At 48.2% G+C, this 12,931-nt stretch overlaps 1 protein-coding gene across 1 annotated transcript; it reads right to left on the minus strand.

Annotated features, from left to right (window-relative positions):
- Positions 1-463: 463 nt before the first annotated feature.
- LOC123038284 (glutathione S-transferase U20) lies at positions 464-10,873 on the minus strand. The gene is made up of 4 exons (XM_044462150.1): positions 10,506-10,873; positions 10,157-10,411; positions 9,606-9,657; positions 464-639 (listed from the first exon to the last, which is right to left on the minus strand). The coding sequence occupies exons 1-4, from the start codon at positions 10,845-10,847 to the stop codon at positions 464-466; spliced, it is 825 nt and encodes a 274-aa protein (XP_044318085.1). The 5' UTR covers positions 10,848-10,873.
- Positions 10,874-12,931: the final 2,058 nt, after the last annotated feature.

The raw sequence follows: 12,931 nt of genomic DNA on the forward strand, positions 1-12,931 counted from the left end.
ATTTATAATTTTAGTCAATAAAATATTGGCAACATGTCATAAAAATATATCATCGGAAAGTTCTTTCAAATGTGCATCCAATGACATACTTTTTGTGGCCTATAACTCACTTTTTGTTGGTAAAATTAATGGTCAAAGTTAGACATAAAAATATGAAGTGGCCTTGTATACTGAAATGGAGGAAGTATATATTTTTTTGAATTGATAAATGTGGGCGGAAGAGAAAAACGTAACTAAATGTGTGATGATTTTAAAAATGTACACTAATATTAAAAAATAGAAAAACAGGGGGAGCTCCCTGGCTCCACTTTCATAGAAAGAAGCTTGACCAAACCCAGGTCCAGTACAGGTCTCAAGTGTTTTAGCGAAAGCATAAAAGCAGCGAAAGATTAAAAATAATGGACCCAAACTACGAAAACGAAAAACATTCTTCTGGAGATTTCTTCCAATATTACAAGGAAATTCAAACTATGAATGGCGACGCCAAATATGCAGCTTCAAGGGTTGAGACAGGGCTCTCAGATACCACTCCAATGTGCTTCTTGCATGCTGCATCATCATCGTCACCAGCTCCAAGGTCAGCTTCCGGGAGATGACCTCCAGCATTAATGCCAGGGTTCATGGTTACCCCCACTCCAGCTACACACGCAAATGTATCGTCTGCTGAACATATTAGCAGAATTGCTCCACCTTGTCCAGTATATGATCTTTGTAGATCAGGCCCCTTTTTCTAACCAGCGGTATGACTAGACACCAGATCTGGTTGAGAGATATCCAAGAAACTCCATTAAAAACAATATTTTCCTGTTTTTCCACAAGGCCGAGAACAGCAGCACAAATTGTATTTAAAGCATCTAGACTTTTTCCTGCAGCCCAAAGACAAGCAATAGAAGTAACATTGCTCCCTAAAGGTCTACCAAAGAACTCACTAACTTTACCCCACACTTGCTTTGCTACTATGCAATCAAAAAACATATGTTCAATGGACTCATTACAAGAACAGAAAACACGGTCTTTAGGATTCCTGAATTTTCTCTTCTCGAGGTTATCCCTACTCATGAGCTTGTTGTGGAACAAGAGCCACAAGAACACATGAATTCTGGGTGGGATCAACAGTTTCCAAACAGCAAAAATGTAAAAAAGCACCACCCCTCTAAAACTAATGATTGCATACAGGGCAATAGATGAATACTGCACGGAGTTTTCATATTGCCACAATAGAGAATCAGTAGTCTGTAAAGGAAATGCCCTTGGCTATCTCAGTAAGCTCAAGCCAGGCATTCATCATATTATCATCAAAGTTCCTTCTAAAAGAAAGTTTATGTGTCTGATCATCCCAAATCTGTTGGATAGTCTGGCACTGGTCTCTACAGATGCAATAAAGATCCCGGTATTGCATAGCTAAAGGGGATGATCCAAACCATAGATCCTCCCAGAACCTAATGTTTTTACCATGTCCTACCATCCATCTAAACCCAAATTTGACAGCTTTAGCTACCCAAATAACTCCCTTCCCGAAGTTAGAGGCCCGAAAGAATCACTACAGAAAATGTTTGGGGAGTAAGACATATATTTGGCATCTACAGAATTCCTCCATGTTTTCCCTTATCCATTAATGTATCTTTTAACCCACGACCCTAATAAACAGATATTTAGATCATGCAGGTTGGGGATCCCAAGACCCCCAAACTCTTGTCTCATACACACAAGTTGCCAGTTAGCTAGATGAATTTTCCCGTGTCCCAAGTTATTCCACAAGCAGTTAGTCATTTGAGAATTAATAAGGTCAATAGCCCACTTGGGGAACTTGAAAAAGGAGAGCAAGTAGATGGGGATGCTTGCTTTTTCGATAAAGGGCGCTTTTATTATCTCAAAATGTAGCATCAAAGTGATACAAAGCATTAAGAGTATCACCCGGCCTCTGCATAACTAGGATGCACACAGCCAAACACCAGTAGTCTGATAAGTAGAAAGATAAAAGACCGACAATTCGGCAACAGTAGAGTCTATAGACCGACACTATGCCTATGTCGAAAGAGATGGTGGACCGAGCCGGAGATTATGCTGCCATCCATGTTGGGTAAAAACCTCCGTAGCCACCTGCTCCAACAGCGTACACACCGCCTTGAACAACGGTTGGTACTCCGCTCGTTGTAGCGTACACCACGTACGAAGCGAGTGCGTACAACGGAAAATAACCTGCAAAGGCAAAACAGTTTTGTCATTAAAAACAACATCATTTCTACATAGCCAAAGCGACCATAGTAAGGCATACGCTCCCACCCTTATTAGCGTTTTGTACCTATTTGAAATACCGTCCAGCCAATGACCAAAAATATTGGCAACACTTGTGGGTGGATACAAATTTGACGCTATTTGGATGGCTGACCACGTAGAACGCGCAAACTTACAGTGAAAAAAGAGGTGTTTAATTGTCTCGTCGTGAGTACAAAAACAACACTTCTTACTTCCCGACCAGTTGCGTCTTGCGAGGTTGTCTTTTGTTAGCACAACTCCCCTACGGAGATACCACATGAATATTTTGACTTTAAGTGGTACCTTCGCTTTCCAAATTATTTTGTTATTTCTCACCGGTACCTCAGAATGCGAGAGTGCACGATACATAGAGTCTACTGTGAAAGACCCCGATGTAGTAAGGTTCCAGCGAAACACATCACGACCTTGTGTCAGGATAATCGAATCCAGACGGGACAATAGATTATTCCATGACATAAGTCGGGTGCCAATCAAATCCCGCCTAAACGAAATATTTGGCGGGGATGAGCTGAGCACTTGCGCAATAGTATTATTCTTATCGCGTGCAATGTTGTATAGGGCTGGGTATTGTTCTCGGAGGCTAGCATTGCCTAGCCAGATGTCTTCCCAAAAACGAATCTCCGACCCGTCCTTTATCGCGAAAGACCCAAAGCGAAAGAGATGTTTCTTTGCCGCCATTAGGCCGGCCCAAAAGTGTGAGTCTCCAGTTTTCCAATATACCTGAGACACCGCCTTTTGGCCTATATACTTATTGCGCAGCATGGTTTGCCAAACACCATCCTCAGTAAGAAGTTTGAACAACCATTTACTAAGTAGGGCCTCATTCTTGACCTGCAGGTCATGAATACCGAGGCCGCCCTGGTCTTTCGGCCTACAAACCACACTCCATTTGGCCAGCCTATATTTTTTCTTTTCACCATCTCCTTGCCAAAAGAACCTGGACCTAAAATAGTCCAGTCTTTGCAAGACCCCTTTTGGGAGCTGGAAGAATGAAAGCATATAGAGAACCATATTTGTGAGGACAGAGTTTATTAAAACCAGTCGTCCTCCAACCGAGAGCAACTTGCCTTTCCAGCTGCTCAAGCGTTTCTCTAGCCGCTCCTCTACATGCTTCCACTCCGCAATGGTGAGACGCCGATAGTGAATTGGTATTCCCAAATATTTGATTGGGAATTGTCCATGTGCACAACCAAAAAGGTCAGCATAATCGGCCGCTGCCTCAACGGCTTCTCCAAAGCAGAACAATTCACTTTTATGGAAGTTAATCTTAAGACCCGACATTTGCTCAAACGCTGACAGCAGAAGTTTCAGGTTTCTAGCCTTGTCTAGGTCATGTTCCATAAAGAGAATTGTGTCATCGGCATATTGCAGAACAGAGAGACCACCATCCACTAGATGTGGCACTACTCCTGTAATTTGCCCGTCCTGCTTGGCGCGCTCAATCAGAATAGCCAACATGTCAGCCACAATGTTAAATAACATTGGGGATATGGCATCACCCTGTCGTAGTCCTTTTTTTGTCTGAAAATAATGGCCGACATCATCATTGACTTTGATGGCCACACTACCTCCAGTTACAAAATTGTGGATCCACTTGCACCATTTATCGGAGAAGCCTTTCATCCTTAGGGCCTGTTGGAGGAAAGACCATTTGACCTTGTCATAGGCTTTTTCAAAGTCTATTTTGAATACTACTCCACTCATGTTTTTCCGGTGCATCTCATGGACGGTCTCATGCAGGATTACTACGCCATCGAGTATGTTCCTTCCTTGCATGAAAGCTGTTTGAGATGGCCGAACAACATGGTCAGCTACCGAGTTTAATCTATTCGTCGCCACTTTGGTGAAAATCTTGAAGCTGACATTAAGGAGGCATATGGGTCTGAACTGTTGAATCCGTTCGGCCTCCTTAATCTTCGGCAACAAGACAATCTCGCCAAAATTAAGTCTGAATAGGTCAAGTTGGTCGGCATGAAAACAATTGAACAACTCCAAAAGGTCGGACTTGATGATATCCCAGAAATTCTGATAGAATTCTGTGGGGAAGCCATCAGGGCCTGGAGCTTTGTTATGTTCCATTTGGAACACCGCAGCTCGTACCTCCTCTTCTGAGAATGGTGCCGTTAGGATATCGTTTTCATCTGCTGTGACATGTGGAATATCATCTATTCGGGTTTCATCAAGGGTGAAATTCCCTTCAGTCGGCGCTCCGAAAAGAGATTTGTAGTATTTGGTGATATACTTTTTGAGCTCCTCCTGACCTTCGATCCTCCCCTCATCTTGTTGGAGACTGTAAATACATTTCTTCCTATGCCGCCCATTGGCGATCAATTGGAAGTATCTTGTATTACTATCACCCATTAAAATGAAATCAGCTTTGGATCTCTGGTAGTATTTGATCTCCTCTTCTCGCAATAGACGGGCAACCATCTCATTAGATTGATTTTTCAATTCAATCTCTTGCTGAGACAATGTGCGCGTCTCTGCAATTTTGTCGAGGTCATCAATGATGGTACAGAGCCTTTGTTTTTCTTTTTTATATATTCCGTTGGTGTGTTTTGCCCATCCAGAGAGGTGTCGCCTCATGGCTCTTATTTTAAAGATCCATCGTTGAATAGGTGTACGACCAACAGCGGGCCTCTCCCAAACATTCTTGATCATGTCTACGAATCCGTCCCTATTCAGCCATCCCAATTCAAATTTGAAAGGGCGTCGGGTGGCTGGGTTCGTAGAGTTAGAATCCAGAATGATGGGTGCATGATCCGATAAGGCCTCGATACGCTCTAGGGCTCGCACGGTTACCAGAGGGAATTTTAGTTCCCATTCGGTATCCATTAGTACCCTATCGAGCTTCTCGTATGTCGGCACAGATCGGTTGTTCGCCCAAGTGAACTGACGCCCCGACATACTGGCCTCCCGAAGATCCAAACTGTCTATCACAGCATTGAATAGGAAAGGCCAATGAGTGTCGAAGCGGTCATTATTTTTCTCTTCCTGGTACCTCAGAATGTTAAAGTCCCCCCAATAAGCATTGGGTACGGGTTATTCTTAGCCAGGTTAACCAATTCCCGAAGGAAAGCAGATTTATGCTCATCTTGGGCAGCCCCATAGACAGCGACAAGAGTCCATGTAAAGTTGTCAGCTCTATTCCGCAGGTGAAATTTTATATGAAATTCACCGATCGAAAAAGCCAACAAGTCCATGGTTGTTGTCATTATCCCAAGAAGGATTCCTCCAGATCTTCCACGAGCTGGTAGACTATGCCATGCGTAGTCGAAACCACCTGATAGGTGATCGAGGACATGTGGGCGAAAGTCGCACTTGCCAGCCTCAGAAATTGCCACAAAATCCAAACCGTGTTCCCGGACACAATCACTGACGTGTTTATGTTTAGCCAAGTCTGAGAGACCTCTGCTATTCCAAAACATGCCTCTCATGTGGAAACTTGTGTTTGTGTTGAACTCTTCGCCTTCTTGGGCGGTTTTTGTTTCTTTTTAGAGGAGTGCGATTTAGATTTCCGCGAAGACGCCATGAAGTCACAAAACATGGACCCAGGTCTTGCATCATCCAATCCAACCTCCGTAACCTCACCAACCAAGTGGGATATAAGCGGGCCATCATATTTGGCATCCGCTTCATCCTCCTCCTCGGTTTCGGGGTCAGGTATGGTGATTTTACATTTCGGAGAAACCTTTAAGCGGTCGATCTCCATATGTTTAAGCACCCGTACCGACAAATTAATTTCATTATCATTATTTCCCATAGATACACCGACTTTATTTAAACTGGTAGAAATATGGTTGTCGGACAAAGAGAGAGATGACTGAGCAGACGAGGTACCTGTCATGGGGTCCAAATTCCTCGAAGCCTGGAGACGCATTGCCTTCGCAAGAGAGTGCTCATCAGTCGAGGAAGAACCATCAACATTGAGGGAGTGACGGTTACTACGTCGCAGGGGTGTAGCCAACCCTCCGGACGTAGTCCCCGTCAAAGTCTTCGACGGAGTAGTTGATGTAGTCCTCTGCAAAGCAGGCGTCGTCCGAAGCGTCCCAAGGGTTGGTGAAGAGGGAGGCGTCGTGGCTCCCATCCGAACGCCCGCATCAGATGCCGAAGAAGATCCTCTAGCACGATCCGCCGCTGGGCCAAGTGGCACCATGGCAACGGCCGCACGAACTGGAGACTCCATCATTGGCGATGTCTTGGATTCCCGCACGCCAACCGAAGCAGGAAGTATCGCATGCGCTGCTGGGGTCAAGGTTGGCTGTAGCGGCGTCAAAGCCGGGGTAGCACCATGCACAGTACTGTGTGCGTTTGGTGTCGTGGCCAGATGCACGGCCGACTGTGCGTGCCCAGCAACACAGACAGAAATTGCCGCGGTTGGCTGCGCCGGTGGCCCGTGAACAACTGTTGTTGCCTTCACGTGAGCAGCCGAGTCGTTTCCAGCATCCGTTACATGCATAGTGGTGCACCTTGTGGACCCGCCCTTCTCCAACTCGTCTTGCATTGGTATGCATGCATCCATGGACTCCTGCACCACCGGTACGTGTATGTGTGTATCCATATTCTCTGGCATACTCACAACAGATGACTCAAGAGTAGCAGTATGCACTATTTGTTGTGTAGACTGTATGGGGACTGCAGCACTTACTTGAGACCCCGACGCCGAATTTTGATCAACAGCTTGGATGCATTTTGACCTCTTGTTAGCATCCCTATCAGGCATATCCTCATCTCGGTTAGCGCCGTCATCATGTCCATTATCATGGTTTTCCCAAATCCGGGGAATAAAATCAACGTCGGGAACAAAATCTTCCTCCTCCAGTACAAACCGAAATGCATACCCATTAAGCTTTATATAGACATCCGAGGAGACCGAGGCTTCATCAGAACCATCTTTTTTGGAGAAAATATCCAAAGAGTGGACCGCCACCTGGATGCGCACAATACCATGACGGCGCAAACAAACCAAGTCAACGTCTTGCGTGGCGCCAATGACTGATCCTACCGCCCACAAACCAAGAAAATGGCGGAGAGGTGGTGGGACACCGGTGACATGTACCCAAACAAGTTGCAAAGGGAGAATCGATGAAACCTCTTCAACTTTCCATTCACTAAAAGCAATCTTCACGTCTTGTGATTTGACATTATACTCAAAAGCTGACACGCGCTTCAAAACCTCCACGGACGGGAAACAAACTAAGAAAGCATTGTCTCCATGGGGTACGGCTTCCCACTTCCAAGATGCCTGAACCGATGCGATCTTGGCGATCTCTACCTCAACCACAGCAGCGGACAGAGACCCACCGGAGATCGTAACCAAAGCAGTCGGCAGGGTTGGAGGTGCAAGGTGCTCCTTGAATAGCAAGTCCGGCAACTGCAGGAACATAGCGTTAACTAAACCACATCCACCGAGCGACGCGGTAGGCCTCGGTTGCTTAAGCACATGGCACCGATGCAAAGGGTGCTTGTAATTGTCGCAAATATGACAGAAATGAATCGCCGTGCAGTCCTTGGAAAGATGATCATCTGAACGACATTTGAAACACCAAAGACCAGTTCGGTTTCCTTTCGGCCCACGTCCAGTGGCTTCAGCGGAGGGCACAACCATCGGAGCAGTGTCTCGAGCCTCAGGAACATGCTTGGTGGGGGCGGGCACCGTAGCAGGCGGCGGGAATATCGGTGGAGGTCGCGCAGCCGAGGGGACGGCACCGGCAGTAGCGGCTTCACGGCGCCCCCCCTTGCGCTTGGTCTTATTGCGGCGAGCAGTAGCGTCCGGCGCAGTCTTGTTGCCGGCCCCAAAGACAACCGGTGCCGGCGCAGTCGGAGCAGCCCGCTGTCCGGAAGGATGGGCAGACGATGACGAAGCACCAAAACGGAAGGGTCCGGCAGCAGCACCAAAGCCGGCGGGTGGCCCGGGGTTCGGCGTCGCAACTCCGGCCAGAGGAGGCCCCTTAGGCGCGTTGCCGTTCCGGCCAGCCATGAGCTGCGGCGAAGGCCGGCGCAGGGCAGCAGCGTACGTTGGCGGCGCAGTCCGAGAGTACGCGCAGACGGAGGCAGTATTAGGGCGTAGATGCGTTTGGCGAAGAAATACGTCGGCCCTTCTGATAGTACGTCCCAAACGAGCAGCATGGCCCTTGCTGGGCCCTTCCGCATGCAAAAGGCCCATGGGACGAAGCGTTGTTTGACCGGATGCATGATCGTTGCATGCATGCGCTGCCGCGAGCGTTACGGCGCCTTGACATTGCTCCGCCGAAGATGACGGATCGGCCAGCGCATCCGGCATGAATGCGGCCAGCGCCACCGGCGGCGTGATCCGCGGACGGGGGAGTGGCCCTCTCCAAGGCTTGATGCATACCCCTCGGCGCTGCCTTGGTGTCGCCGGCGATGGCTTTGGCGATTTCGGCGCTCCATCTGGCCGAGCGGACGGCTCATGAGACGAACCCAGGCACTCCTGGCCGGCCGATGTCTCCGGGGACGCGGAACCCCGACGTTCCCATACTCGCGACGCCGGCGTCGGAAAACCGACGTCGTTCCAAAATTCCTGCACTAGCTCCTCTTTTGATTTCTTCCGGCAAGACACGGAGGTCCAAGGACCGCCCTCTTCATCAAGATCTGCTTGGGAAAGGACCATATTTGCCGCCTGGACCGCCACCCCCTCCGCTTCAGGCAGATCGGCGACTTCGTCCATGGCCAGGGGCTCAAAACGTGATCCCGCAGCAGGCGACTTTGCCGCCGAACCACAGCTAGGATCAATGGCCCCCGGCGCCAAGGTGAGTCTGCGCCGCGCCGGGAACAGCCGGTGGCCAACGCGAATGAGGCAGTCCAATAGCACCATCTCAGTTCCAGGCGAGATCCATTCCTTCTTTCGCAGCAGTCTTCCCTCTACGATCTTCCCTCCATCATCCCGTAGGAAGAAAAAGTTGTGTGGCTGGTCGAGGAAGAGGGTTCCGGGGCGCCAGTCCGTCCTGCCGTCTAGAGGAGCCGACGAGAACGTCGCCGACCACCGCAGGGGCGGGGGTGGCTCCGGGGGTGGCATCTTCAGAATTAGATGCTAATGTTCGCGCATACCCTCTAGCCAAGCCTTGGGGCGAAAAAAATGACCTCTTTGCTTGCTTCGACTTTCTATACGTAAGCACTTTCCCCCCTCCATCCAGCTATTCTCTTCAGTATCTTATTATCTAATAAAGGCTGTAAATCTTCCCTAGACAACTTGTCAAAGTGAAGAGCAATCCCTAGATATTTAATGGGAAAGGACCCAATAGGGCAACCAAAAACATTAGCAAGCTCTACGGTTCCGTGGGGTGCTAGATTCATTGGAATGAGCTCACTTTTGTCATAGTTAATCTTCATCACGGACACTAGCTCAAAGCAGGTGAGGACCTATTTCATGTTAACAGCCAGATTAGGATCACTATCTACAAATAAGATAGTGCCGTCTGCATAGATTAACAACCCCCCAGGCAAAACATCATGACATGGACCTTTGACCAATCCAAAACATGTAGCTTTATTAAGCATTCTAGTCAATACATCCACTACAAGATTAAACAGCAGAGGAGAAAGGGGTCTCCATGCCTCAACCCTCTCTACGAGTAGGAAAGAGTCACTCTCATAGCTGTTAGTTATATATTAATATTAATGTCATCGAAAATAAGTATATATGCCGGTGTCTTATTGGTCTGCCAAAACTTATTCACGTTATGTTACGCACAAGTGCATGCATCGCAGAGGCAAACTCTGTAACTGTATGACAACGATAGCACACTAGATTAATTCAGGCGCGTACAGCTAGCTACTGAAGTCGGGTTCGCTACTCAATACCGTACAAGTGCTTGTGTAATTCGTACATCTCTGTGTCATCCGGAAGAACCGCTCTTACACTCTCCCTTTGCTTGCACCTCTTTGCCCACTGCGTGAGCTTGGGGCACTCCACGTCAAGGTCAAACCGTCCAAGCTGCTCGTACCCATGAAACATGCTTGAAAATGGGATAGTAACGATGTCTAAGAATCCGAAGTCGTCGCCAGAAAAGAAGCCCTTGTCCCCGAGCACCTCCTCTAGGCGTTTGAGTTGCTCGACCAACTCATCTTTCTCCTCGCCCTTGCTCTCGAGAAACCTTACTTGGGCGCCGAACACCTAATTTCATTCAGGTCATCATCACCTATATATAGATTAACGCATCGACGAAACAAAATGTACTCCAACAGAAAAGTGACAGTAATTTGCATACCTTGTGGTCAACGAAGTCAGCCCAGAACCTAGCGTCAGCCCTGTCGACTGGGTTGCCGGGGAGCAAACGGGCCTCACCCCAGCCCTCGTCGATGTACTCGATGATGTTGACGGAGCCGCAGACCGGAAGGCCATGGTGGATGAGGATGGGGATCGAGCGGTGGACGGGGTTCATGCGCCGCACCAGTTCGCTCCTCTCGCGGACGCGGAGGTCCTCCTCGACGTACTCGAACGCCACGCCTAGCTCACGCAGCGCGATCCGCACCCGCATGCCGAACTCGTTGGCCCAGAAGTCCACGCAGGTCACCTCGCTCTGCCGCCCTGCGTCCATGGCTTTCTCCATGCCCTGTCCTGTCCTGTCCTCTCTTCAAGGTGGGAAGAATTGCAACTTTGGATTGGGTCGAACTCTGGCCAAGGCAGCATGCATTGCACACAACTGGGATTTATATATAGGGGAACCAACCAGCTCCACTGGATCGATGGCATCATGGCTGACGCCTATGTCATTGGACCCGCTATAGTTTCAACAAGTAGAGAAAAGTAAACATCGATCAGGGAAGGGTACTTAATATTCATTGACACGCACCGGTTAATACTTGTTCACTTGGAACACTGGTAGAAAAAGAGGCTTCCGTCCAGCCCCATTAGTCGCGAAACTGTAGGAACCGCGACTAATGAAGTCTTTAGTCGCGGTTCGGCAGACGAACCGCGACCAAAGGCTTGGGCCAGGGCGCTCGGTGGCCAGCTGGTGCACGTGAGGGGCTTTAGTCGCGGTTGGCCAGGCCAACCGCGACTAAAGGTGCCCAAATGCCTTTAGTCGCGGTTGGCCTGGCCAACCGCGACTAAAGCTCCTCCCCTATATATACCAGTTCAGCGCACTCACTTAGCCATTTGGTGCCACTTCTCTTCACAAGGGGGTGTAGGTTTGCTTTTGGTTCCTCTTATGCACACAAGGTGTTTGATGAAATGCCCAACAGCGTGAAACAAACATGATATGAAGTGTTGGAGCCACACTTGAGGTTCCTCCTCGATCGCGGTTAGCAACTTGAACCTTTCATGCATGTGTGTCATTGATAAAATATGCATGTGTGTTGTTCATTGTTTAATTTCTATTGTTTATAGCTAGTTACTTTAACAAATGCATGATGGTTAATTATATATTTTATATTATAATAATGCAGATGAATCGGCAATGGATGTACGGTAACCGACTCTCCCGCGAGTTCACTACGGGTTTGAAAGATTTCCTCGTAGTGGCTAATGCGAACAAGCAGAAGGGTTTTGTTATCTGTCCATGTGTTGAATGTAAGAATCAGAAGGGTTACTCTTCCTCAAGAGAAGTTCACCTGCACCTGCTTCGGCACGGTTTCATGCCAAGCTATAATTGTTGGACCAAGCATGGAGAAAGAGGGGTTATAATGGAAGAAGATGAAGAAGGGGATGATTTCATCGATGAAAGCTATCTTGCTCATTTCGGTGATACTTTCATGGAGGATGCTGAAGGTGAAGGGGAAGGTGAAGGGGAAGGTGAAGAAGAGGCACGTGATGAGACCGTTGATGATCTTGGTCGGACCATTGCTGATGCACGGAGACGCTGCGAAACTGAAAAGGAGAGGGAGAATTTGGATCGCATGTTAGAGGATCACAGAAAGTCGTTGTACCCCGGATGCGATGATGGTCTGAAAAAGCTGGGCTGCACACTGGATTTGCTGAAATGGAAGGCACAGGCAGGTGTAGCTGACTCGGCATTTGAAAACTTGCTGAAAATGTTGAAGAATATGTTTCCAAAGAATAACGAGTTGCCCGCCAGTACGTACGAAGCAAAGAAGGTTGTCTGCCCTCTAGGTTTAGAGGTTCTGAAGATACATGCATGCATCAACGACTGCATCCTCTACCGCGGTGAATACGAGAATTTGAATGAATGCCCGGTATGCACTGCATTGCGTTATAAGATCAGAGGCGATGACCCTGGTGACGATGTTGAGGGCGAGAAACCCAGGAAGAGGGTTCCCGCCAAGGTGATGTGGTTTGCTCCTATAATACCACGGTTGAAACGTCTGTTCAGGAACAAAGAGCATGCCAAGTTGTTGCGATGGCACAAAGAGGACCGTAAGTCGGACGGGGAGTTGAGACACACCGCAGATGGAACGCAATGGAGAAAGATCGACAGAGAGTTCAAAGATTTTGCAGCTGACGCAAGGAACATAAGATTTGGTCTAAGTACAGATGGCATGAATCCTTTTGGCGAGCAGAGCTCCAGCCATAGCACCTGGCCCGTGACTCTATGCATCTACAACCTTCCTCCTTGGTTGTGCATGAAGCGGAAGTTCATTATGATGCCAGTGCTCATCCAAGGTCCGAAGCAACCCGGCAACGACATCGATGTGTACCTAAGGCCATTAGTTGATGAACTTTTACAGCTGTGGG

Source organism: Triticum aestivum, chromosome 2A (assembly GCF_018294505.1).
Source record: "Triticum aestivum cultivar Chinese Spring chromosome 2A, IWGSC CS RefSeq v2.1, whole genome shotgun sequence".
NCBI classification, from domain to species: domain Eukaryota; kingdom Viridiplantae; phylum Streptophyta; class Magnoliopsida; order Poales; family Poaceae; genus Triticum; species Triticum aestivum.